Source organism: Cervus canadensis, chromosome 21 (assembly GCF_019320065.1).
Source record: "Cervus canadensis isolate Bull #8, Minnesota chromosome 21, ASM1932006v1, whole genome shotgun sequence".
Lineage (NCBI taxonomy): Eukaryota > Metazoa > Chordata > Mammalia > Artiodactyla > Cervidae > Cervus > Cervus canadensis.
In genome coordinates this window covers 40,366,770-40,394,469 of record NC_057406.1, presented here as the reverse complement: position 1 = coordinate 40,394,469, position 27,700 = coordinate 40,366,770, and the positions used below count along the sequence as shown (strand labels likewise).

Here is a 27,700-nt window from a genome sequence, read left to right as displayed (position 1 = left end):
CCCCATCTTTACTCTTCAGAAAGTAGTTTTAAAACGTGAAAAATGAGTTACCACCTCAAAGATGTTTATTAAAGTGCATATTTCTGTAGTGCTAAGAATACTGACACTAGCAAAACTGAAACTATACATCCATTAACTCACTCCCCATTTTTCCCTTGTTTTCCAGTTGCTCAGTCGTTTTTGACTCTGCAGCCCCATCATTACTTCCAATGAATATTCCATTTCTCCCTACTCCCAGAAAAAATTTTAAAATGTATTTTTAAAACCTTGTAACATTAAGGTTTTATGAAAACAACAAATTTGTACTTCTAGTTGTCACAGAGTAAAGCCCAGAAACATTTGAAGAATTTTATTTTGCCTTCTGTGAAATTTCCTGAACCTAGAAAAAATTTTGCCCCTTTTCTGAATAAACCTGAAAACATGTTTCTTTTAAAAACACCTTTCTAAAATGTGCTGCTGTGGGGATAGGCAACAAAATTAAAATCAAACCATTTCCAACCTAGTTTTTAAAAAATAAATGTTTATTTCAAGTATGAAAAGTAATGTTTAAACATTATTCCAAAAACTGTACTCCGTTTAACATGTATAAAACAAGACTTCTGACAAAAAGTTAACAATTCAGTATAAAACACTAAAGAATATACTTCGACATTCACAGTGAGCATTTCTGAAAAAATAAGTTTTGCTAAAAAGTTTTAGAAACAAAAATACAGTCCCAGAGGAAATAAACTAGTCCTTAAATATGGAACAAATCTCCCTTATGATGGATAGTTAGCATTTCAAAACAAGATCTGTATAAAAATTTCTTTTAAAATAATGGTACAGTTGGTTCAATAATGTCAGAATTCAACAGCTTATGGTTTCCTTGACAAATACCCTATTTCTTATGTCTGCTACCCACAAAATAAGGTTCTCAAGCCAATTTAATTAATTTCAATGATATGTATAACCTTAGGGGTAACCAGACTCAGAAATTTTATCATGGCAATCTTGAGCCTCTCCAGAAAAATATTTAACAGAAACTTTCTGGTGGTAATTAGACAGAACCACCAGAAGAATTAAAGTCTCAAAATTATTCTACAGGACTGCTACCCAGACTTCTGCTTCGCTTCTCCATGTACAGCTTTTTGTAGGTTTGAAACATTGCTTTTGAATCTTTTACTGGGTTTTGTAGTATCTCAAATCCATCTGCACTGCAGTTTCTCTTGGAGAGCCTTGAATTAGCCAAAATATTATCATCTAAGGAAACAAAAATTTTACTTTGTTACTCTTAATGTTAGTGATCAGTATAATCAATATAAATTGAGAGGAAAAACATGCATTCTTATTTGCAATAAAGAGTTAAGTGTAACAAACAATGGCTCTTTACCTACAGAATATAAACAGGACATCTAGCCTCTCCTTTGGGGCCATTTACTACCCCATCCCCATCTTCACTGACCAGGGCTATTCTCCTTTACCTATACTCCTACCCAGTAAAATCTCTTATCATTTGCATACTACTAAGAATGTGACTTTCGTAACAACCATCTAAACTAGCAATATAACATGCACCAAGGCAAGCCAGTTCCAAAGAGCACATGGAAGTACAGTTTGCATATTCTGGCCTTACTATGCATGAGGTATTCTAAGAAATATCTGTATTTCTGTTTTTCAACCATAGTGCTATGGTTAGTCTCACTATCCTTTTTTTGATGGGCCCAGCCAGCTATTCCTCTTTCTGTGCATTTTTAAATGTACCTTTTTATCTGAGAAGCTATTCCGAGTTCCTATACTCAGCATTTCTGCTCTAGCTATTCCTTTCTGGATTAAAAGTCCTGTTTTACTTCTTTCAGCCTTGATGGGTCAAGTACTCTGTCATCTTAATTATTATTCATTTTTTGGTAACGGAGTATGGTTACTGTTAAATTCTTAATGTTTCAAGTTCTTCTCTGACCACATCAGCTTTCTATCCTGTATGCTGATCCCTGAGGTGGGCTCTGAGCATTTTTCCACTGGATTGTCACCTCCTCATCTACCTCAGCCTGACAGTTTCACCACTTGCTCCATTTACATTCCAACCTCTGCCACCAAATTTACTGTCACTTATCTAAAATGTATTTTTTATAGCCATCTAAGAGTTGACGACCTTTGTTTTTAAGGTCATTTTTAAGGTTTTCTCATTTTAAGCTTGCTCTAGTTCCCTAGTCTCTTCATCTTGGTATGCTTTTTCATGATTTCCTCGAGTCTCATTAGACTTTTGACAGAGCTCCAAACTTGTTTCTTGGCTTTCCTCTCACCCTGCTGCAGCTCTCATCTGGGCCCTGGTTTGTGTCTTTTTCATCACGAACCTGAGCACTCATGTCCCACCTTCACTGTTTATTGCTCATCCTGTCTGCAGTTGTCTTCATGTCTGTCGTTTAGCTCATGATGTTTCCTGAGCCTCTCTGGTCACTCTGCGAATGTGTCCGTCTTCTGAGTATTTTTGGACTCAGGTTCCAGTTATGCCTCTCATCTCTGAGGCAAGTTATGTCCCCTCCCACTTCCAAAGACCTTTCTTGCCCCAGTGGCCACACCCATTTACATCTTTCTCATGTCTTACTTTCTGTGTTCCAACTTTAGGAGTGTGTTTTCTACTTTCTCACCAATTCATTTTTTGCACTTTCCATTGTCTTCCTATTCTAATTAAGACTTCATTCCTTTTTATTTTGATTCAATTCAGCTGAATTTTTTTCCTGTATATATCTTCAATGTAGAAGATACATACCTGCCTGTTTATACATATTTTTTAACTCTTCTGTGGGTATCCCTGATGGCTTGGCAGTAAAGAATCCACCTGCCAGTGCAGAAGACATAATAAACCTTTGTCACACTTCCTCTCTCGCTTCTCTTTATTGCTGCTATGTAACTTTAATCAAATAATCTAACTTCTCACTGATAAATACGAACATCTTTGTCTACTTGGTTTTGAAAATTAAATTAACTTGCAAATAATCTAACTAAGGGTAGGCTAACAGGCCTGTGGGCCAAGCCCAGCCTCTACAAGTTTTAGTAAACTTCAATTGGAACATAGCCCATACTCACTTGTTATTTTACAGCCATTTCTTCATGTTATTGTAACATTAAAGTCTTGTATTTAGGAGACATGATTTGCAAAACCTAATATTTATTGGGCATGTCTACACAGGAAAAGTATGCCACCCCCTTGTCTAACTCAAGGGGAGAAATTTCTTCTTAAAAGGAAACAGATCATTACTTTTCTGTCCAAAGCATGACAGAAAACATAGGAGAATGTCTTCCTACTACTCATTCAAACACTGAATCATTTTTTAAAAGAATATGGATAGAAACCAAGCATCCCAATAGTTTCAGAACTATAATCCAGCTTACCTATGAGTGTCAGGTAAGTAAAATAAAAACTTAAAATATAGACAGCTTTACCTATTTCTTGGTTGGCTTCCGGCATCCTTTTCTCCTCAGTCACACGTTTTAACCAGTCTTCTTTTGTACTTTTTATTCCTGAAACTATTTAAATATTCATTTTCAGATCTCTAGACTGTGCTACTCATCTCTTTTAGTACTATAATGAAGGAAAACCACGTAAGCCTAAAACAGATTTTAGAAGGCATTAGCTATACTCACACATTAACTCTAAAAAGGGCCTGAAAAAATGCTTTCTCCATATGAGGTGACTGAATCTCACAATTAAAAAGTTTATCTTCATAATGTAATTATGTTTCTCTCACCTGGACTGAACACCAACACATGTCAATGTACTTAAAGGCATGACACAGAACATACCTCATACTGCTGCACCCATATCCAACGTTTCTGTTACAATCAGGTCCTCAGATTCTAATAATCTAGTTTTTAAGAACCAAGTGTAATCAATACAAATTTATACTCACATATCCATACACCTTCCAAGAAAAAGTAACTAATTCATTGTAACATTATACACCCCAACAGATACTGTCTGAACAGTGCAAGAGAAACTAAGATTTCCATTCAAATCCTTTAGTTTTCCAATCTGGGTTTTCTCAACACAATGTTTTGCACATAGTAACCACAACCCTTATATATTTCCTTTCTACCACAAATATTGAGTCCCCTATTTTCTCCTTCCATCTAGCACTATGTTGAGAATTCTATCCTTCAGCTAACGAACAGTCATGATTGCCATTCTGGGGTATATGAGAAGGTACCACTTTAACTTTAGTGATATAATAGTCATCAACTGACTCAAAGATGGCAAGAAGTTGAACTACTTCTGTATATACAAAAATATTTCATTAACAATTACATCTATTAATATTTAGACCAAAACTTCAAAATCACTGGGGGTCTGAAATTTTAAGCCCAAACAACTAAACAAAAAGCAAGACTTAAGATAATGTATACCTGATACTTTTATAACTGCTCAAGGAATGTTCTCCACTCCTTAGTGAAAAGGGAGATCTTTTGTATTTGGAAAACCTTGCAAATTTTATAAACCTTGTCATTAATGTGAATGTAATATAATTTACAACAAGTGGGGCAAAAACTTTTAAAACAAATATTGACCAATGAACTATCAACATACTGAGAAAACCTCAGTAAACGCAGAGGTCAAGAGAGGTGCTCTGCCACTTGTTGACCTACAATGCATTACACTGTTGCAGACACCAGCAAAAAACAATCATACTAGACCTTGCAGAGGGGCTTGCTCCTTCCTGGATATGTGTTGCAGATCCTTCTGGTCTTCAACAGTGTTTGTATTCTTAAACACTCCATCTGGACATAATTTAAACTCCAGCATGCTTAGTTTTTCTGTGGTATCTTTCACAGGTAATAGGTTCTTAGATTTACTTTCTGGTCTCTTTTCTTTAAGCTTCCTGGGTGAATTGTCTAATTTTGTGAGACAAATGCGCTCACGTTCAGTGCATTTAAATGCAACTCTGTTCAGATACAGCTTCCTTTGATCCTTTGTTTGGGAAGACATTTGGCTTAATTCACCTTCATTATTTATATTATTTAAATTTTTGTCTAGCTTGGTTCTATCAATCCACATTTTATCAGACTGCTTTCCACCAACTGTTCCTTTAATATTCCTTGAAATATATGTTTTAGACTCTTTGGAATGATGGGTTTTGATGCTTTTACCATGGCCTGAACCAATATTTAATGATTCCTTACAGGTCTGTACACTGCCATGGGGTCTGTCACTTGATTTCCCACAACTTTCCACCTGCACAGAAAGTTTACTGGGCCTCATATGCTGAGAATCACTGCTTTTCAGATAGTTTTTCTTTAATGCTTCCTTATGCTTCTGCCTTGATAAATACTCCTTTGGTGATAGAACTCTGTTAATTTTAGATGAGCTATCCTTAGAGCCCGAGGATTTAACATTTGATACTGTCTTTTCTTTAATCCAAGCTCTTTCACTTGGAGTTGAAAAACTACAGAATTTAAATGCACCACCTGCCACATTTTTATTCTGCTCTTGTTTATCATGTTTCTTACTCTTTATCTCTGAATCAAGTACGATCCGTTCATCTAACTTCCTTTCTTCCAAAGACTTTTGTTTAGAGCCACCTGATTTCAATTTTCTCTTTTCTGGTGATACTGATTGTACCAAAGAACCATTCTTCATATTCAAATCTTTAGTTTTGCTTGTCAAAACACTCATCTTTGGTTTTAGTGGCCGTACGTTTTGTGCCATAAACTTCCTCTGCAGGCTCTCCTGAGAAAATTTTGCAATTTTATTAGCAGAATGAAAAGCTACCTCATGAAATTGCAGCTTTCTCTTTCTTTTGTGACTCTGCAAAGAATCCATTTTTTTATCACCTTTAGATAAAGGTTGACCGGATAATTCTTGCTCTGTCCTTAGTGAACTGTTACATTCTGTTTTGGATTTATCTTTTATATTGCTGCTTTGCTCTGTTTCAGGAAAATGTTTTTTCTCAACTGGACAAGTCAGAGGAATCTTTGGAGGATTATTTGGAGGACTGTTAAATGCAACAGGAACATCTCTGTCAGAGGTTCTCTCTCCTTGTTTATAACTCTTGGCCTCTGAAGGAGAACATGGATTTGTCTGTTTTTTTTCTTTTGAAGTTGACTTCTTAATGGAATTACACTGGCATTGAGGTACTCCTTCATAGACCATAGACAGCCACCCCAACGCACAGCAACGGACATCATCTTTTTCCGAATCCAATGGTACAGAATCACAATGTTCTTCAATTCTGCGTGCCTGTGGGTCACACTGGTTCTCTTCCTTTGTTACAGGCTTTTCTTTCTGAGGTTCTGTCAATTTGTCTACCTCATTGGGTTGATCGTCCTGTTCAGGAAACAATTCTTTCATCTGATCTGTGTTTAATATTGTAATCTGTATCTGGTCTGTTGAACCTCTGAAGTTACAACCAGTTTTACCACAAGTTTGAGCTTCTGAGATTTGGTCTGCCATCTGCTGTACCACAGAACTTTCATGCATGTTCACAGGTTCGATACCATAGGGAAACTCTTTTAAAAGTTCTGACAGCTGATCATGTAGGTATAAGATAGATGTCTTATCACGGAGACTTTCTTCTGTTGTAGGATCCTGTTCAGTGTAACTGCAGGACAAATCAGCTTCCTGAGGGTAACTATCCTGCTGAATAGCAGCTGATGAACACGTATCATTTGCCATGCTTTCATTTTCAGTGATATGCTCTAAACTGCTCTCCTCTAGAATTCCACTCTTTACTTCAACACACTTCAAACGTGACAGTGCTGGAGGTTGCAGTGATTCCGACTGATCTGTTATTTTATTTGAAACATCTGTGCACTGCACAAATTCATCTTTTTTAAAGTCAAAGTCTTTATTTTCAGTGATGCTGTCTAAACGTTCATTTTGTTGTCCACTATTCATCATTTGGTGATTGGGTAGAGGTTTCTGTGGCTCAACTTTTTGCAAAGGGAGCAAGTTGAATATTTCTGCTATTTGGGAATCATAAGAGGTATCACCTTCAACAAGAGAACAAATACTGCCAATCTGTAATACATCACTGCCCACACTACTACTGTCCTTTGATATATATGAGGCTTGCTGATCACTCACAGAACACTGGATATCTGGTTCTGATTCATTGTGCTTTCCTTGATTGGTATTAGGTATGCCTTCTGAACTAGTATTAGTTGACTCACTTTGCTTGTCCTCAATTAGTGGGAAAATCGTGATGCCTGTAGTACTTGTTACTGGTTCATTAACATTAATCTTCAAAGCAGCAGTATTTTCCGTCAATTTATTTTGTAAGCTACAAACACTGCCTTCTTTAATAACTGGATATGCTGTTTCAGGTAAAGCTTCAGATGCTGTATCTTTGACAGACAGTGTATTGACATCTGAAAGAATTAAGGGTGATACTACAGCAATCCCTTTTGTAGTAGTTGTTCCTGAAGACTCATAATTTTGTGCTACTACTGATGAAACAGTTTCTTGTGAGCTGTTTATTATCTTATTCTGAGAATTTCCCACAGGTGAAAATGGACTACTCTCACATATGGGCGCGGGCTTTGAAACTGCAATGGCTGTTGTGTTTGTTTTTGACTCATTACCCTGTTTTTCTTTGTTAGGTTCTGAAGGTTGCTTTTTCCACAAAGACAGACATGTTGCTAGCAACTCCATGGAAAAGTTAGAGTCACTGTTAGAAGACACCCCATTAAAGGATTTACACTCAAAGCAAGAAGTGTCTGCAATTTTGGCATTTGTATTACAAGTCCCTGGAGGATTTACAATTTCCATGGTTTTCAGTTGGTTACCAGTGTTTTCAGTATTTGGATTCATTTCAAAATTATGCTGTTTAGAATCATGAATACGTTCACTAGTATCTTTTAATAATTTCTTCTGAGTTTTATCTCCAGAAGTAAGTAAACTGAGAATTAGCCTATTTTTATTTGGGTATTTTGAAATATATTCCTCAGATGATGTAGAATGAGGAAGAAAATTTATTTCAGAATTTGTTGGCACATTTTGTGCAATGCTGGCAAAATTTCCTGATGAAAACTGGGTGTCATTTAATGGTGCCTGAGTTACCTCAACAGTTGATGTTTTTAAAGGATTTACAACTTCCAAATCATGGACTTGTTCTGGTATTGGCAACTTTTCTGAACAGGCAGAATTTAGTAAAACAGAACTGACTTGGTTAAAATTTCTGTCCTGAAGGCTGGAACTCAACACGCTATGTTTTCTATTAGTTTCTTCTGCAGATTCCATTACTGTTGGTGGTTTATCCTCCACAGTCTCTGGTGTGACTAGGGTTAGCTGTGGTCCAGACTGGATTTTGGCAGTTTGTTTCAGAGACAATCCAGAATTTTGAGCTGATTCACTATAAGAGGTATTAGGTGTTTTAATACAACCTGCTGCCATCAAGAGATTTTTATTAATTTTAATTTTCCTTGCAAGGTCTGAAAACTTCTTTTTTATTTCTACTAATGTTTTAATATCCCTCACTAACTTTTCTTTTGTGGCACTTGTGTCCAGTACTTGACTTGAAGTTAGATTTTGAGAATCCACTCTTCTCTCCTGATTATTTTGAGCAAGAGCCTGAGCACCAGTCACAGATGATCTAACAGGTTCATTAAAAGGATGAGTGACACTGGTATTTACTTTCAAGTTACAGGAACTTCCCATCACACTGAAATTTCCATTAAGGTTTTGCCACTGCTGTTGAAAGTCTCTGCAAAAGTCTTTCCTCATTTCAGGTAAGTGCATTTCTTGACTCTGAGGAACTTCCATAGAGGATTGTTTAACAACACGTGGAGTACTTTGCAAAGACTGGCTTGCATATCTACAGTCATGAGGAGGAGGAGGTCTTTTGTCAGTTTGAGTAACTGCATATTGATATGATGGTACAGCTGCAATCTGCTTTGACTTAAATGTCAGTGCAGGATTTGGAGATTGATTATTTTTAACTTGGAATGATACAGATGACATAGGGTTTTGTTTCTGAACAGTAGTGTCCTGCAAAAAGCTTCGTGATGAGTAATTGTATTGCTTTGGAAGTGGTCTGTAATCTTGGTAAGTCAGTCCACTGGATGCACGCTGAGGTGGCCAATCAACCTGTTGCTCTGACAAAGGTAGGTTAAGTCTGGGGTTTCCTTGATAAGTTATAGGAACTCTTCCAGAATTAGAAGGGATCACATGTAGTTGCATAGAATAGCTATCTGATGTTAGAAACTGATTCTGTAGTGCATGCACATTGGGTATATTCGTTCCAAAACCAGTTTGATGAGATACAGTTCCCCCTGTATGAGAAAGCGTAGAATTCCCCACTGGTGAGTTCAACCATACATCTTGTGTAACTCCTGAAGAAATCTGCAAATCGTGACTTAATTGTTTGGGTCCTTTAACATTTGCATATGTTATTCTTTCTACTGAAGTTTGTGAGGTCACAATGGTCCCACTATGGAAATCAGAAATAGGGATTTGCGGAGGAGTCTTATGATTCCTGATGTTGAGCAGCGGCTGTGAAACTGGATGTGTATTACTGAGAAACAGGCATGGTTCTTGGTTACTTCCAGGATGGAAAGAACTTTGAGATGTTGTGGTAAGTGTATTTACTAAACCTTGCTCCAAAAAAGATGCCTGTTTTTTAGGATACTGTGGTGGTAAGGTGACACTCTCTGGTTTTGCATTCCAATTCATTGTCAAGTTGATGCAGTATCAGTGTGTTAAAAGCCAACTGTTTTGAATGCCAGGAATCTGTAGGAAATAAACATCTTTTATCAAAAAGCTGTTCGGACTGGTCAGAATTTTTAAGATAATTTTCTCAGCTTACCTTTATTACTAATTCTGACCATGTCAACCAAAATTCCTGAAACCTCACACTAGGCAAAACCTCATCTTCAACTCAGGTAAGAGAAAGAGCAAAGGAAGATGTAACAATAAATATGGAAAATCTCAATAAAATTTTCAGTGGTGTTTAACAGAAACTCATTCTACTCAATATAATTAGCAATTTTTTTTTTTTGGCTACACTTAAGAGACAACTACTTCCTGTATTTATTTATTTTAACCAGCTCTTTATTCTAAGATACCCATACTCACTGTAAAAAATTTTAAAAAATAATCAAGCATATACTAAAAAGCCTTTACTACTACTGTTCATCTCCAGTGTCTAACTCCCTAGTGTCTAACTCCCAGTGTCTAACTCCCTACTACTGTTAACTTTTCTTTCAAAAAATTTCTATACACAAAAATCACCAACACATAAAATCTGATTCTTTTAAAACAGAATTCTACCAAACATGCTGCCTACAGTTTGCCTGATTTTCATTCCTTTAACTACGACATCTTATCATTCCACTACACATATACCTATCTCACTGCATAAACACTCCACTTTATATCAATATTTAACCATTTCTCTATTGATGAATATTTGGTTTTCTTAGGTTTTTGCACTTATAAATGATCCTATACTAAAGCATGTATTTATGCTTTTTTATTTGTGCTAAATGTTCCTGGAAATTTCTACAAGTGAAATTCATATGTCAAAAGACATTAAAATTGTTTTCATAATCAGTGACAAATTGCCTTTCAAACAGATTGAAATAAATATACTGTCACCAACACTTACATGGACATATCTAAAAAATGCACAAATCTGTAACCATAAATGGGCTTCCCTGATGGCTCAGCTGGTGGAAAAAAAAAAAAAAACAGCCTGCCAATATAGGAGACGTAAGAGACATGAAATCCTTAGGTCGGGAAGATCCCCTGCAGAAGGAAATGGCAACCTGCTCCAGTGTTCTTGCTTGGAAAATTCCATCGACAGAGGAGCCTGGTGAGCTACAGTCCATGAGGTCACAAAGTCAGACATGAATGAGTGCATGTGTGTACACACACACACAACCATATTAAATGATAGGGTAAACAAATTTGACTGAAACATATAAACATAATGCCAAACAACTGCAGAATACACATTCTTTCCAAGAGCACAGGGAATTTTTACCAGCATTGACCATATTGCTAGGCCATAAACAGATCTCATTTTTGAAGGATAAATAATTCAGATTAATTCACAGTGGACTTAATCTAGAAATTGTAGAAGGAACTGGGAAACTGCCAATAATTCAGAAATAAAGAATGCAGTGGGCTCTGGTGTCTCTTCCTCTAAATATCCAATAGGGTATCAGTCCTACTGAAGAAGATTCCACCCTAATTGTCAGGGGACGGTCAACTTATAAGGGATCCAATGTGTTGCATTTTCTTTCTTTGTGTGCCATTCCTCAAGAAAACTCTGTTTCTTAACAGTTCCTGGAATATAGGAACGAGTAGAGCTGCACGCAGTTCTCAGGACTGAGATAATGGGAAAGAGCACCTGCTTGGATTCCCTTCAGTGACTACCTTCAGCGACCTTGTACTTAACAGACTCTCCATTTTGTTGCAACTGGTGCAATTTCATTCTTTTTAACAGCTGAGTAATCATTTTACTGAAGATATATATATAAGCATGCATTTCTGCTAATAAAATACCCTTGTTCCACTAGAGACTTGGGTCCCCCGTGTCCGTCTTTCTGTCTCTGGCTAGTTCTTCGGAGCGTGGAAGCCTACCGAGCTCACTTTCTTGCCCGGGATAAGACCTCCTTGAGAGGACGCCCTGTACCTTCGTGAGCGGTACAAGTCCTGTGTATGGGCTTTATTGGTTTTCCCCGTAACCCAAGGGATATTGCTCTCTCTTTCTTTTCGTCAACTCCAGTCCCTGGATCCTGGTCTGTAAAAGATCGCAACACCTTATGACCTCATTAAACCTTAATTATCTCCCTTAAAGGCCCCATCTCTAAATAGTTTCACTAAGGTTAGAGCTTCAATATATACATTTGGTGGGAGGGTAGGAATAGAGGACAAGACACAGTTCAGTCCATAACAGGTCCCATCCTCATATTAACATAAGACTTGACTTATTTAATAGAAGATTGGGAGACTGTGGAGGAGGTAGTGAGGAATGATTAGAATCTGTATATGCTGTCAAGGAGGAAATCACAGAATTTGCTGACAGATCCACTAGGACATGTGAGTCAAAGAGAGAAGTCAAAAAAGGAGAAATAAAATGGGCTGATGTATGTTTAAAAAAAAAGACTGGGAGATAATCTCTGCATTTATCATACAAATTTAAGAATGACAAATTAATCCAAGGAAAAGCCAGAGTGAAATAAATAACGAAAACAAGATTTCATTAAACAAGAACATAGATTAAACAAGTCACAAGTTGGCGAAGAATAAAAACTAATAAGCCTCTGTCAACACTGGTCATTAAAAAAAAAAAAAACCCTATATTGGGAAATGAGAGTATCACTAGACCCTATAGACATTAAAATGATAGTGCAGTTATTAACTATTTTCAAAACATTTAAAATTTACATGGAATAGAGAAATTCCTTGGAAAATACATACCCTAACCAGAGTTGACATAATAAAAATCCTATCTCTTTAAAGAAATTACACCTATAATTAAATATCTTTTCACAAAGAAAACACCTGTGTAGCTTTTCTGGAGTTTTCTACCATTTATGGAAGAGATAATCCAAGAAAACCTCTTCAAAGGATAAAAGAAAGGACACTTCATAACTTATTTACTGAGCCTCTGATACCAAAGCTGAAAAGAAAGATAATTAAGATGTCAATCACTCAGAAACAAACACAACAGTCCTAAGCAAAATGTGAGCTCAGGACACAGTGACAGACTGTATTTCCATGGGCTCCAACATCACTGCAGATGGTGACTGCAGCCACGAAACTAAAAGACACTTGCTCCTTGGGGAAAAAAAAAAGCTACGACCAACCTAGACACCTGATACGAAGAACTGACTCATTGGAAAAGACCCTCATGCTGGGAAAGATTGAAGGCAGAAGGAGAAGGGGGCGACAGAGGATGAGATGGCTGGCTGGCATCACCAACTTGACGGACATGAGTTTGAGCAAGCTTCGGGAATTAGTGATGGACAGGGAAGCCTGGCGTCCAGTCTATGGGGTTGCAAACAGTTGGAAACAACTGGGCAACTGAACTGACTAAGAACAGTTGATAAAATTCATTAAAAGGACAATTGTATGAAACAAAGAACAGAAGTTTTCTTAATTTTGATAAATGGTAACTTTAAACAAATTTAGACTAGCAAACAGTAATATTATTAGTAATAAAACAATTTAAATAAAGGCGTCACTATCACCCACTTCTGTTCATTGTTGCACTGAAGATCGTAAAATGTGTTAAGAATTGAGAAGGAAAATATACAACTATTTGTATCAGTTATGCAGAATATCTAAAACAATCTGTATATCTTTTAGATCTATTACATTATGGATCATAGTGCACTCAAACTAGGTTGAAGAAGGCACGAGTTTTGGTTTTATGTGTATGATTCTTGGGAATATACATGTTTACTCTTGTATTTGCCCGTAACTAATCTAACAGTCTTTCCTGATGGTTCAGAGGGTAAAGAATCTGCATGAAATGCAGGAGACCCAGGTTCAATCCCTGGGTTGGGAAGATACCCTGGAGAAGGGAATGGCAACCCATTCCAGTATTCTTGCCTGGAGAACTTCATGGACAGAGCAGACTGGTGGGCTACAGTTCATTGGGTCACAAAGAGTCGGACACGACTGACTCACTCACACACATAATGTAATAATTGAAGGAGCCTTTCAAGGCCTTGTGAAATCTGTCTGTCCTGACCTGTCATTTGATCAAGGTACTAAAGAAACCTCCTCTCTTTGAGATTTTAATTTGTCAGGGAACCAGATCATCCGTACCCATCATGAAAGCATATATTTTGTGGTTTAAAAACAGGTGCCAAGAAGAAACAGCTGTATTTTCCTCATAGGCCTTCTCTCAGGAAAGCTCCTTGAATAAGACAAGTGACCAGGGAGAAGTATAATACAAAGTAAAAAGCTTTAACTATAAGACTTCCCTGGTGGTCCAGTGGTTAAAAATCCACTTGCCAATGCAGGGAAAGCAGTTTGATCCCTGGTGTAGGAAAATTCCACATGCCACAGGGGAACTAAGCCCATTCGCTGTAACTTCTGAGCCCGTGCATACCCAGAGTCCATGGTCTGCAATAAGAGAATCCACCATGATGAGAAGGCCACACACCACAACTAGAGAAATCCCATGCACAGCCAGAAGACCCAGTGCAGCCATAAACAAACAGCAGTACTGAAAATGTTGATGGTGAATTCCCAATAATTCCCTATTTCTTATGTGAGCTTGGTGGGGTGGGACACTGTTATAGACTAAATTTTGTCCCCCCCAAAATTCACATATTGAAGTCTTATCCTCCAGTGTGATTCTATCTGGAGATAGGGCTTTCAGGAAGGCAATTAAGGTTAAATGAGGTCAAAAGGGTTAGGACCTTAATCCAACAGGATTAGTGACCTTACAAGAAAGACACCAGGTATATGGCACACACAGGAAAAGACCATGTAAGGAGACATAAACAGATAGCTGTCTGCAAACCGAGAAGAGAGACCTCAGAAGAAACCAGAAACTTTGATCTTAGACTTCTAGACTCTAGAACTGTAAGAAATTTATTGTTTAAGCTACCCAAGCTGTGCTCATTTTGTCAGAGCAGTCCTGGCAGACTAATAAAAGAGCCTATAGTAGTGTACTGTTAGTCGCTCAGTCGTGTCCGACTCTTTGCAACCCCATGGACTATGATCCACTAGGCTCCTCTGTTCATGGGATTCTCCAGGCAAGAATACTGGAGTGGATTGCCATTCCCTTCTCCAAAAGAGCCTATCAGTAGGAAGAAAGATGCTCTTTACAAGTAATTTGGGGTTGGGGTTGTTGGATTTCCCCCAACTCCCTCCACCTCTTGAGCTGGCACAGAAAAACTCAACAGTGAACTAACTAAATTAGAAGGAGTTAAGGGACTTTCCTGGGGGTCCAAAGGTTAAGACTCTGCACTTCCACTGCAGGGGTGCAAGCTCCATCCCTCTTCTGGGAACCAAGATTCCACACACTGCTTGGTGTGCCACCCACCCCCGACAAAAAGGAGGGAGTTAAAAGTTTTCTGATCTTTTTCCTGATTACAGTTTCTACTTCTGGATATAATATATTCTTAGATATTTCAAAACTATATTTTAATGGAGATTACCAGAGTCAGGATTTCCATGGTGTATCATTTAACTTTTTCTTGGGAAAAAACTTTTACCCCCAAATCTCCATACCCTCTGGTCACCCCCAACTTGTGACAGCCATGGCACTTACCTAACAAATTCCAACGAAGGCTGAACTTAAGAACTTCTCTGCACAGGAGTAGCCAAAGTTATCTGGGGGAGAAAAAAAAAAAAATCACATAAGCCAACAGATTGAGTTTACACAAACATCAACAGGTATACAACAATTCTACTTTATTTTGCTGAAACTTTAAAGTATTTTTATTTTCCCACTCTGCTCTCCTCCCTGGTCCCCAGAGACATCAACCCATAAACATGCTCCCCCTACTCAGGGGCTTGTATTTCAGAGGGAAAAAAAATAGCACTATCTGCCACCCTACTATCACCAAATCTATAAATCACAGCCTTGTACATGTAATCTGTATTTACAGTATCAAATCTCTTTATTTAAAATCCTACCTCTGGGAATTCCCTGTGGTCCAGATTTTAGGACAGCACTTTCACTGTTTTGGGCCTGGGTGTGATACCTGGTCAGGGAAATAAGATTCCACATGCTTGCCTTGAGCTATGGCATTAAAATAATATAAAACCACGAATACAACAAATCAGATTTTAGGATGCTTACTTAACCCCCCTAAAGATAGAAACAAAAATGATTTTTCAAGATAATTTTATTTATTGTTTTTGGCTGTGCTACATCTTTGTTGCTGCAAGGGCTTTTCTCTCTTTGTGGTGAGAGGGGGCTACTCTAGTTGCAGTGCCTGGGTTTCTCATTGTGGTGGCTTCTCTTCTGCAGCATGGGCTCCAGGGCATGCAAGCTTCAGCCGCTGCAGCACACGGGCTAAGCAGTTGCTGCTCCTGGGCTTCAGAGCACAGGCTCAAAAGCTGTGATGCACAGAGGCTAGTCTCAGGACTTCTAGAATTTGTGGAAGATGTTTACCATGGCCCATATGGAAACTTCCTCATGTGTTGCTCTGTAGCATGTGGGTTCTTCCCAGGCCAGGGACTGAATCCACATCTCCTGCATTGGCAGGTGGATTCTTTATCACTGAGTCACCAGGGAAGCCCCCAAATGACTTTCAGAAGCAATTTGTGCTTTTATAAAATAACTTCTAAAATATACATTGAAAAAATTATTAAAGCAGCTAAAATGATACATTAGAAAATATTCACTTAATGCAAAAGAAAATAGTGAGAGACAAAAAGACATGAGACAGAAAATAAAAAGTATAAACAGCAGATATAAATCCAACTATATTAACAATTACACTAAAAGTGAGTGGATCAAACAATTCAAATGACAGAATGTCAGGTTACTTTTTTAAAAGGGCTAGCCAACTATGTACTTAAATAGGCATACCTTTGATTCAAAGATAAAAACCATTGAAAACAAAAGGATAAAAAGATACCAACAGAAACAAGAAAGGCAGAATAACTATATACATTATCAGAAAAAAAGTAAGACTAAAACAAAAAATTTTTCTCTACATAAAGAGGGACATTTTATAACCATAGAAGGGTCAATTCACCAATATATAACAACTATATATATATGCACTTGAGAGCATTAAAATGTAAATAAAACACAGACAAGTCAAAAACAGGCAACTCATCAAAAGTCAAAGACTTCAACTCCCCACTTTTGATAATGAACAGAATTGGCAGAAAAAAAAAAACAAACACAAGGAAATAGGAGTTTCGAACATACTATACATACCCACCTTTCTAGTTGACAGTGGAGATTTAAAAAAAATTAAAAACCTATAGTACCTCAGGTTGTAGGTTAGTACACAACTTTCCATTGGATGCCTTGTAGAGTTTTAAGGTTGTCTGCTTCTGGCAGTTACTGTACATTGGATCCAACAGTTCATGTACTTTTGTCAAGTGGTAAAAGGGTCACCAAGCAGTCTAGTGACGGGTGCACACGCCAGCAAGCCATCAAGCTCTAGATTTTTATATTCTGTTGTGGGGAATGCTCCTAGCTATGAATAGCTATAGGTAAATTAGCAAGCCCTAAATAATGGTTCTTGATATAGCTGGCACAAAGTTTGGCTCTACTAACCCACCCATCTGAATGTCGGTTTTATAGTTTGGAGAAGAGGCAATATTAATCTGTTGATGCTGATAAGGCGAGGTGGCCCTCACCAGGAGGGGAGGCAAGCAGCCCGGGTGTGTTGATACTGATAAAGTGCTAAGGTCTACACTAGGGGGGTGGGGGAGGGGTTCAGTCATATTTCATATACTCCCATTTCAAAGAGAATCCATGGAAACTTCCTGTGTGTCATCACAAAAACAATCAAAAGTGTTAATTAAAAATAAAAAAACTTTTATCCTGAAAATAGACAAAAATTTATCTTTAGAGGTTTGACGATCCCTACATTTAAATCTTACATATTATTAATATTACTTGCTGTGAGAAAAAGTGGGAAAAAAGCAAGTCACTAAAATCCATGGCCAAGGAAGTAGTGAATAGCAAGCTGTAAACTGCAAAATTAAGATCAATTTGTGAAGCAGGAAAAAAAAGAGAAGCCAATGGCTGCAGTAGACTAAACGTAACAATGCCTGTGGATTTTCACATAAAATTTTCATGAAGACCTCACTAACATCAAGACTTGTGAATTTTTAAAAAATATGCTATATCCATACAATGCAAAGAATATGGTTTAACTGGAAAGCCTCCTTTATTTTAAAATCAGTCTTATCACAGAAAATTACAAACCAAAAAATACCCTAAAAATCATACCTTTAAATAATCATATTAACACCTATCTTAACCACAAATGCACAAGCACATACAACCGCCAACAGAAAGAACTCTACTGAAATGGACCTCTTATGGTTTCCCAAGGCTAGGCCTACTTTAGGTCAGACAAAAGAGTAAGAAACAGAACATGAAAGGACAAATCAGGCCACATAAATAATTATTATGCAAGAGTAACCATTACTTTATCAAAGAAACTGGAACATTATTATAGTGAAAGATAAAGCTATTAAAATCAAGAGAGATGGGTTTTTAAAAAGGCTGTTTCAGGGTAACCTAAAAGATGCATATATAAGGACTTCCCTGGTGTTCACTTGTTAAGACTCCATGCTTCCACGGCAGAAGTCACAGGTTGAATCCTTGGTCAGGGAACTAGCATCCCACATGCAGTGCTGTATAGCCAAGAAATTTTTTAAAAAGGATGCATATCTATAGTAGTTGTCTAGCAAGCTTTGATAACTGTTTGTAAAATGAATAAACATTATCTATAACTGCTGCAGACCAAGTTAGAGAAGTCCGTATTTAATGTTGTAGATGGGAAAAAGTCTCCACCCCTTCCTTCACATCTGTGTCAACCGTAAACATCGCATGATTTCATCTGTCAGTATTCCAGTACCTGAAAAATATAGGATTTCTTAAAAAATATGATACTCTTCTCTTACCTCAAAAACACTTGTATCTGTTCTGGTATTTTAAATTGAAACTTTTCCTTATGGCTTTCATTCTGCTTCTGTTTCTTTGGAGAGTCCCCTGATGTGGTTAAATCGAGGAAAACTAGTATTTTTCATTGAAAAACTGATCTGCAATGGAAAAAGGTACAGATACTTTTAAAAAACTCAACGAAACCACAAATACTAGCAAATATAAAACCCACTTCTGAGGAATTCCAAAGCATCAAGATTTACTCAAGCTATTCCAGGTCTGGCTTTTTGTGTCCCTGCCCTTGAATTAGGCTTTCAAGAATAAACTATCCTAAATTTTACATTTATAATACAACTCTATAAATAGGAAGAGCTAACCTTTGAAAATTTATGTCAAGAACTGTACAGAATGCTTTGAATGCACTGTCACATTTAATGGTTACAACAAATGCATGAAGCCAAGCAGTCCTAAGCAGGAGGGCTGGGGCTGGCAGGGCTGGAAGCCCCACTGTCCCAGCCTTTAGGCTGGCTCTCTACATTGCTGCAGAAAGAAAGCAGATTAAGACCGAATGGATTCTTATGAAGTTTTTTCTCTAATGCAAATAGCAAAACCAACATCAGTGTCCTTAGTCCCATAAGGCAATATAGAGGTGGATGAGAAAACAGACTACTGAGAATTCTAAATTGCAGTCATTTCATAGCCAGCAGCTATATCCCAAAGGGAAGGAGACTGTCAAGTCTTTGGTGCAACTGAATCTAGAGAGGCAGAGAGAATCACCTTGTGCCACTTTTCAGGAAGCTGTTTATCAACCTTTGTACCAGGAGGACCTGTGGGGTGTCCTGTCCAAGTATTAGTCACCTGAGATTAAACAAACCTTTCCTATGAGGCCCTACAAAAGTAAGGTCACCAGAGCACCATGGTGAAGCTGTTCACCTCCAGCTCTGCTCTCCAGTCATTCAGGTATCCAGCTCCAAACGTGATTCAGAAGCACAGGTAACTCAATTAGGTACCCTATTCAGTCACTCAGTGGTGTCTTGACTCTTTGCGACCCCATGGACTGCAGCACGCCAGGCTTCCCTGTCCTTCACCATCTCCTAGAGTTTGCACAAACTCATGTCCACTGAGTTGGTGATGCCATCCAACCATTTCATCCTCTGTCGTCCCCTTGTCCTCCTGCTTTCAATCTTTCCCAGCATCAGGGTCTCTTCTAATGAGTCAGCTCCTTGCATCAGTTGGCCAAAGTACTGGAGCTTCATTCAGCTTTGGCATCAGTCCTTCCAATGAATATTCAGGGTTATTTCCTTTAGGATTGACTGGTTTGATCTCCTTGCAGTCCAAGGGAATCTCAAGAAGATTCTCCAACACTACAGTTCAAAAGCATCAATCCTTTGGCACTCAACCTCCTATTTAAGTATATTTCCACTTAGTTAACACTGGGTATGGGTGACTAGACAGTAACTCCCAGCAAGACGATGATCAGGCCATAACCAGGCTCCCAGTATGTCCCAGAGGCCATTACGGTTCACCATTTAGCTCCCATAAAGTTAGGATGAAATGCCTCTAAAGGGACAACTGATATACTCTTTTACTCTGTTAGTTATTCCTGTCATTACAGGCATATTATAGTGATTGCTTTGGTAATCTCAGGTTGTTGACAGGATTCTAAGAACTGCAACAGAGGCATTTTGTTGTCATGGGGTTAAGATCCAGATTTTATAAAACCAGAGGTTGACGTTAATGACGCAGAGACCCCAAGTATCAGAAGAGACATACAGGACATAATCCACCTTATCTTCAGCAGGGTCAAGTAAAGGATGACAGATCCAGCAAACAGTTAAATTCAGAGCCATAACTACAGTCTAGAAAATGTATACAAGATAGTTCTGCTTCCCCTTAATCAGAAAACCATGAGAAATCATGACTAATAGGATAAAGTTTTCAGGCCTTTGCCCAAGGACACAGCTCCAAGGACGTCCACTCTCCAAATCAGCAGCTGCTGAGTTTCCAAGTGTCCTTATAATTAAGATATTAAGATTTTCATTTGGCCTACAGCTATGTTGAAGAGAATGGTGATAGTCTAGGGTAAACTAATGACTTCTATGCACCCCCAACCCCGTGATCCTTACTGTCTTCCTTCCCCAGCCAAGCACAGGGGAGCCATTCAAATTCTGCTGGATGAGAAAGAATGTGAAAGTATAAAATGAACAATCCCATGCACCTGAGCCACAACACTTTGTCCAATAACATGATTGTATAGAAGGAAAAAGTAAACTCTGATAGAATGTGTGGCAGTTACTCTTTAGGGATCTAATGAAGCAGTGACCCACTGGAGATCAATTTCCATCATCCTATAAAATACTGAGGTAGAAATCATTAGGGAGTTAGTATAGGAACACTGAGACCTCAGCCTGTTTCAACAAACAGCCCACTCCATTAACCTAAAACTATATCCTTTGTCTCTAATTCCTGGCTCTCAGAGGAATGTGTCCTTGGTCTGATAAATTATCAGCTCTCAGATCCAGGAAAGGGTAGTAATTAACTTCTGTTCCATATGCCTGAGGGAAAAACAACTGGTGATCATTAATCTTTAGCCCATACATCTGGTCCACTGTAAAATGGTGGGGGGTCATGAGAAAAGGTCAAGGGATGGCGACTTAATGTCTAAGAAAACTAAGGATACCAAAAGCAGAAAAAGGGGAAAAAACAAAACAATAAAACTGCAGACCAATTTATTATGAATATAGATGGAAAAATCTTCAACAAAATGCTAGCAAAACAAACAGCATATAAAATTAATTATTTGCCATAATGAAGTGGGACTTATCCCAGAAATACAAGATTGACTTTTCTTTTTTTTAATGTAGAACCAACATCCTGTAACACATCAATACAATAAAGGCGACAAACCACATAACCATCTGAAGTGGAGCTATAAAAAGCATGTAGCATGACTGAAATTAAATGCATCCTAAAATCCAACATCCTTTCAGATAAAAACACTACAACTAGAACAAAGGGGAACTTCCTCAATTTAATAAGACATCTAAAAAAAAGCCACAGCTTTAAAGCCTGAATGTTTTCCCTCTACAAAATCAGGAACAAGACAAGGATAATCTGCTCTTGCCATTTCTATTTAACATTGTAGAAGAGGTTCTGGCCATGGCATTTGAAATAAAAGACATCCAGATTAGAAATTAAGAAGTAAAACTACCTTTACTTGCATATGGCATCATCTTGTATATCAAAAATTATAAGGAATCCACTAAGAAAACTAACAGAACTACTTTGCCTAGGTTGCCTAGTACAAGCTCAATATTCAAAAATCAAATGTATTTCTATACAACAATCTAGAAAACAATTCCATTACAGTTAACAGCAAAAGAATGAAACATTCTGGAATAAATTTAACAAATGTGGAAAATTTACAGAAATTATTATACAGAAACTGTATAATTTCAAAAGAAACTAAAGACCTAAATGAATGAGTGAAAAGTATCCCACATTCAGACACTCTCAAGGTGACAGGTAATACTACTCAAATTGATCTACTGATTCAGGACAACTCTGACCAAAGTTCCATACGTCTTCTTTGCAGAAATTGAGAACCTGAGCCTAAAATTCATTTTGAAAAAGAGCATAGTCTTGAAGGACTCGCACCTCCCAATTTTAAAACTTCAAACTACAAAACTACAGTAAATAAAGCCATGTAGGACTGAATTAGGATAGACACTAATCAGTGGAACAGAAACCAAAAACAAGTCCTCACATACTTGATCACTAGGAAGAAACTAGAATCCAGAATACACAAAGAACTGGTGAAAGTGTTAGTCGTTCAGTTATGTCCAACTCTTTGCGACCCTCATGGACTGTAGTCTGTGGATTGTAGCTCCTCTTTCCATGGAACTCCCAGGCAAGAATACTGGAGTGGGTTGCCAACCACCATGGGAAAGCAATAAAATCACAGGATACGACTTAATGGTCACTACAATAGTTGTAACCAAAAAGACAAGTGTGGTAAGGACTTGTGGACAAACTAAAATTCCTACATGTTGCTGTTGAGAATGTACATGGTTCATCAAAAATAGTATGGCAGGGACTTCCCTGGCAGTCCAGTGATTAAGACTTTAAGACTTTGCGTTTCTACTGCAGGGGGCACAGGTTTGATCCCTGATCCTACATGCCAAAGTGTGGCCAAAAAAATCTGGCAATTTTTCAAAAGGCCAAATATAGTTACCAAATGATAAGACAGCTCAGTTCCCCTCCCAGGTATATACCTAGGAGAACTGAAAATATATGTCCATACAAACACTTGTACATGAATGCTCACAGCAATATCATTCAGAGAATCCAAAAAGCATAAACAATCCAAATGTGTGTGAACTGATGAAAGGAAAACAAAATGTGGTCTATTCATACAATGGAATTACTACTTTGCAATAGAAAGGAATGAAAGACACATATGCTTCAATATGAATGCATCTTGAAAACATCATGCAAGGTGTTCAGGGTCATAAGAGACCACATATTATGACTTCATCTCTAAGAAATGTTCAGAATACACAAATCTATAGAGACAAATTAGATTAAATGGTTGCCTGCAGATGGGCAGAATGGAGAGTGACCATTAACGAATACAGAAATTCTTGGGTCAAGAAAATGTTCCAAAAGTGACTATGGTATTGGTTACATAGTATTGAGTATATGCAAAACCACTGTACATGGTAAATGGATAAACTGAATCGTATGAATATGACATATGAATTATATCTCTAAACTGTAGCTTAAAAAATTTTTTTTCCCAATTAACAGACATGGGCACATGACACGATGAACTATAGGCTTCTGGCAGAGCACAGAGACAAAAGGCATGATCTGTGCAAGTTGAAGCTGACTGATCATATACCTGGAGATATTAGGGCTATCCAATGAAGGGATGTGTGCCTGAGAATGAAGTCAATGCCAAAGCAGACAGCAGAGCTCAAAGACAGTGTTTCAAGTCTTTAAAACTTTCAGATTCATATGTTGGATCCACTAAAACCTGAAAGTCAAGCCACATGGAACTCTTTAAGTTATATGATCCAATAAATTCTCTTTGGGAGTTTAAAAACTAAAAACTTGCTTATGACTTTTTGTTTCTTAAAACCTAACTGGACAACGTAATTTCTTGTAATACTCTGCAATTTTAATGGCAAGATTTTATTTACAAGTGATTTCAGTTCAGTTGCTCAGTTGTGTCTGACTTTTTGAGACCCCATGGAAAGCAGCACACCAGGCTTCCCTGTCCATCACCAATTCCCGGAGCTTGCTCAAATTCATGTCCATCGAGTTGGTGATGCCATCCAACCATCTCCAGCCTTCAATCTCTCCCAGCATCAGCGTCTTTTCCAATGAGTCAGTTCTTCACATCAGGTGGACAAAGTACTAGACAGAGTTTTCATTTACAAGTGAAGCCTTGCAATTTAATACATCTCAAGAGAATCTTGGTGATTGTCACAAAATCTCTGCAATCATTACATATAACTGTATGTTTCACTTAAGACATTTACAACAGGCTAGCCTCTATCATTGCCCTTCAGTTTATAAGCGCTCTTATGATATCAAGGATGGACATACCACAGAGCTGTCTCTCAACAACAAAGCACTTATAATTCTTCAAAGGTCTATAAAATACTTCTTTACAAGGCTTAATACAAAGTACATCTTAATTTGCATTTCAATAGACTGGGTTGGTAAACTGTCTGGTTAAGGGTGTGAGAAAGGATGCGACAGTTGGGATGGCATCACTGGACTCAGTGGACATGAATTTGAGCCAACTCTAGGAGATAGTGAATGAATGAAAAGAAAGACTGGCATGCTGCAGAGCATGGGTCAGAGTCATACAGAACAGAGGAACTAAATAAAAGTCTCAAATTGAATGTTTTCTGAGCCTATTTCACACAGAATATGCCTTTGTGGGGTTAGGAGTGGCAGTGCAGACACGACTGATTTAAATTAAAAGCAATTCTTGAAATTCACCTTTCTAAATCCTTTTTAAACATTAGATAGGATCACTTGCACTAAACATTTGCACTTTTATCATGTCTAAAACATTGCTAATCTAAATGGGAAGTGGTGGTGGTTTGGTTGCTAAGCTGTGTTGGACTCATTTGAGTCCATGGACTATAGCCTGCTGGGCTCCTCTGACCATGGAATTCTCCAGGCAAGAATACTGGAGTGGGTTGCCACTTCCTTCTCCAAAAATGAAAGTGAAAGTCGCTCAGTCCTGTCCAACTCTTTGCAACCCCATGGACCATATATAGTCCATGGAATTCTCCAGGCCAGAATACTGCAGTGGGTAGCCTTTCCCTTCTCCAGGGGATCTTCCCAACCCAGGGATCGAACCCAGGTCTCCCACATTGCAGGCGGATTCTTTGCCAGCTGAGCCACAAGGGAAGCCCAAGAAGACGGGAGTGGGTAGCCTATCCCTTCTCCAGCGGATCTTCCCGACCCAGGAATCTAACCGCAATCTCCTGCATTGTAAGCGGATTCTTTACCAACTGAGCTATCAGGGAAGAAGAGTCCTGTCTATTTAGGACAGGTTATACAAGGCTTTTGGGCAAATCTGCCCTGGCTGGAAAATTCTGTAGAAGCGTTACTGACATCAAACATGCCTGTAGGTAAAAACTAGAGTTGTGTCTGGTACTTCCTTACAAAAATAGAACCTACAGGATCTACAGGGAAGGGTTTAATCAACACAAAGCTGATAAACTGACTTAAGAGTTTAAATGAGTGAACCATCTCCTATAAGACAGGCCATAAAATACATTTCCTCTAACATGACAACAGCTAAAATTTATTAAGCACTTACCACTTACCAGGAGCTCTTCCAAGTGTGTTATATCTACCAAACTCATTAACTTATCATAACAATCCTATGAGGTTGATACTATTGTTATCCCTATTTTACAAAAGATGAGAAAATTGATACAGAGAAGTTTAATAATTCTCCCAAGGCTGCATAGATGTTAAGTGGTAGAGCCAAGGTCTGATGCTCAGCAGTGTGACTGCAAGGACCATGGTCTCAAATCATTACAGAAAGTTTCCCAATACTACTTGGAGTTTACAGAATGGATGCCCCAGAAATGACCACTTTGGCTGTATAGGTCCCTATTTTAGGGATCGGTACTCTCAGAGTTCTGTTCTGTGCTGCCTTACCCCATGTGCCACAAGTAATGAATTTGAAAAATAAAATAAGAAAACAGACCATGTAGAGAATAATGTTAAGTAGACCTCTTCCTCAGTAATTTAGACCATCATCTCCTATTCCTTTTCTAGTAAAGATGAACAAATGAATTGCTTGCTATGTCAACTGTATTATTTCTCCTCAAACTTTGTCATCAAATCCATCGTAAGCTGGCGGTGGTGTTAGCCGCTCAGTGGTGTCCAACTATTTGTGATCCCAGGTACTGTAGCCCACCAGGTTCTTCTGTGCACGGAATTCTCCAGGCAAGAATACTGGAGTGGGTAGCCATTCCCTTCTCCAGGGGATCTTTCCAAGCCAGGGATCAAACCCAGGTCCCCTGCATTGCAAGTAGATTCTTTACTGTCTGAGCTACTGTAGTTTAATACTGAACCAACACTGGTTCCGCTTAATCAGTCTGTTCCACAACAGATAAATTGGAGTGGACTACTTAAAGCTGACACACTTACCTTTAAATATATCGCTCCTTTATTACTGTATATGTTACCATTTTCCTCCAAACTTGTCAGTACCACTCCACACAGTGTTTACTTCTTTGGTCCTAGGGACAGCAATAAACACTTTATAATTGATAATAAATTCAATATAAAATTTGTAATTGTATTTTTATTTATATAAAATTCACATTAGCTTATAATAAAGATACATACTAATTTGCTTACTTGATATGACATTGATGCTCAAACCGTGTTAAGGCTGGATCAAAAGAAAACTAAGCTTACTGAATTCTTAAGGCGGCAAAGTAACAAATAGAAACTGGGCCTGCCGTAAATTACCACTTAAGTGATAATCCAAGTGCATGCCTCCTGATCCACTCCTTCTGTAACTCTAAACACTTTCAACTTAACAATTCTTTATCGAATTAGTAAATGAGAATCCAACTGCACAGGAAAAAATAAAACCATAACTCTTTCATGTTAACACCGAATAGAACTCGTTTGATTTACAGTTAACACATTAATCAGAAAAATCCCCAAACAAGCTCTGCGACCCGTCTATTTAAATGCACCGCAGCTCATCCGCTTCACCTACTCTTCTTTTCATTTTGAAGGCAGGCACTAAAATATTACAAATAAATTGTTTTCACTGAAACCATTCTCTGAAAACTTGCTGTTCCCAAAGGACATCTGCTTAGGAAATTCGCATCCCTCGAGAACATCTAAAATCCGTACGCATTTGTACATTTAAAAATGCCTCGAGGGACTAACTACTGCTGAGGAACGGAAAGCGACTCTGGCACAAACGTGTTTGCGGGCCACTTGGAGACACAAGCAAGCTGAGCAATTTTGTTTTGGGAGGTTCGGCCTAATGGGGGTGGGGAGGAAAGGAACACTGGAAAAATAAATTCAAAACAAAGATTTTTTTTTTTTCAAGCCAGCGACAGGAAATCATTAAAAACATAAGCCACTTTCACATCCATCAGTCTAACCAATCGCCTTGCAGTCTAACAAAACGCGTCCTCGCAGTCGCCACTCGCGACCTCTATGGAGAGGAAAAGCGTTCTACAGAAAACACCCGGCGAGGCGCCGCCCTCCGATTCGGGGTCGGCATCCGCCCCGGTTCCCGGCCCACCCCGCGCTGCGGGCGGGCATCGAGCCGAGCCCGGCGGGCCAGCCCTCACGGCTGGCCCGAGCCCCGAGCCCCCGGAGCGCCCGTAGCCGCCGCTCAGTCCCCACCACAGAACAAAAGCGCTCGCCGCCGCACACCCAGCCCCCGCCCGCGGGCACTTGGGCTGCCGGTACCCCCGCCCAGCCGAGAACCCGACGAAACGTGCGAGTGCCGGCGGGAACCAAGTCCCCCCACTTACCTACCACAGCTGGACCCAACCGGAGCGAGCCGGGAAAACGCAGCTCCTCTCGGCCCCGGAGTTTAAGTCAACTCGGGTCCGCCCCCAGGGGCGGGTCGAGGTGGAGGCCCACTCCCGGAAAGCCAACCCCGC

The 27,700-nt window shown here is 38.6% G+C and overlaps 1 protein-coding gene across 5 annotated transcripts; it reads right to left on the bottom strand.

The window, feature by feature from the left end:
• Positions 1-503: 503 nt before the first annotated feature.
• On the bottom strand, positions 504-27,700 carry RESF1 (retroelement silencing factor 1). 5 transcript variants are annotated; one of them, XM_043440387.1, is made up of 9 exons: positions 27,569-27,700; positions 26,211-26,302; positions 18,542-18,679; positions 15,578-15,645; positions 15,210-15,271; positions 4,669-9,700; positions 3,421-3,504; positions 2,747-2,815; positions 504-1,239 (listed from the first exon to the last, which is right to left on the bottom strand). In XM_043440387.1, the coding sequence occupies exons 6-9, from the start codon at positions 9,641-9,643 to the stop codon at positions 1,073-1,075; spliced, it is 5,295 nt and encodes a 1,764-aa protein (XP_043296322.1). In that variant the 5' UTR covers positions 9,644-9,700; positions 15,210-15,271; positions 15,578-15,645; positions 18,542-18,679; positions 26,211-26,302; positions 27,569-27,700; the 3' UTR covers positions 504-1,072. The 5 variants fall into 5 exon arrangements, with proteins under 5 accessions (XP_043296322.1, XP_043296319.1, XP_043296320.1 ...); XM_043440384.1 differs by lacking the exon at positions 15,578-15,645; XM_043440385.1 differs by lacking the exon at positions 15,578-15,645 and having other exon boundaries at positions 27,573-27,690.

What these genes read in the sequence shown, in the direction of transcription:
- RESF1 (XM_043440387.1), bottom strand. Translation starts at nt 9,643, where the DNA reads ATGAATTGGAATGCAAAACCAGAGAGTGTCACCTTACCACCACAGTAT. An exon ending in GGAGCAAGCCCCTCTGCAAG is followed by an intron (nt 3,505 to 4,668) that starts GTCTAGTATGAT and finishes ATATTTAAATAG; the next exon opens with TTTCAGGAATAAAAAGTACA. An exon ending in GGAAGCCAACCAAGAAATAG is followed by an intron (nt 2,816 to 3,420) that starts GTAAAGCTGTCT and finishes CTGCACTGGCAG; the next exon opens with GTGGATTCTTTACTGCCAAG.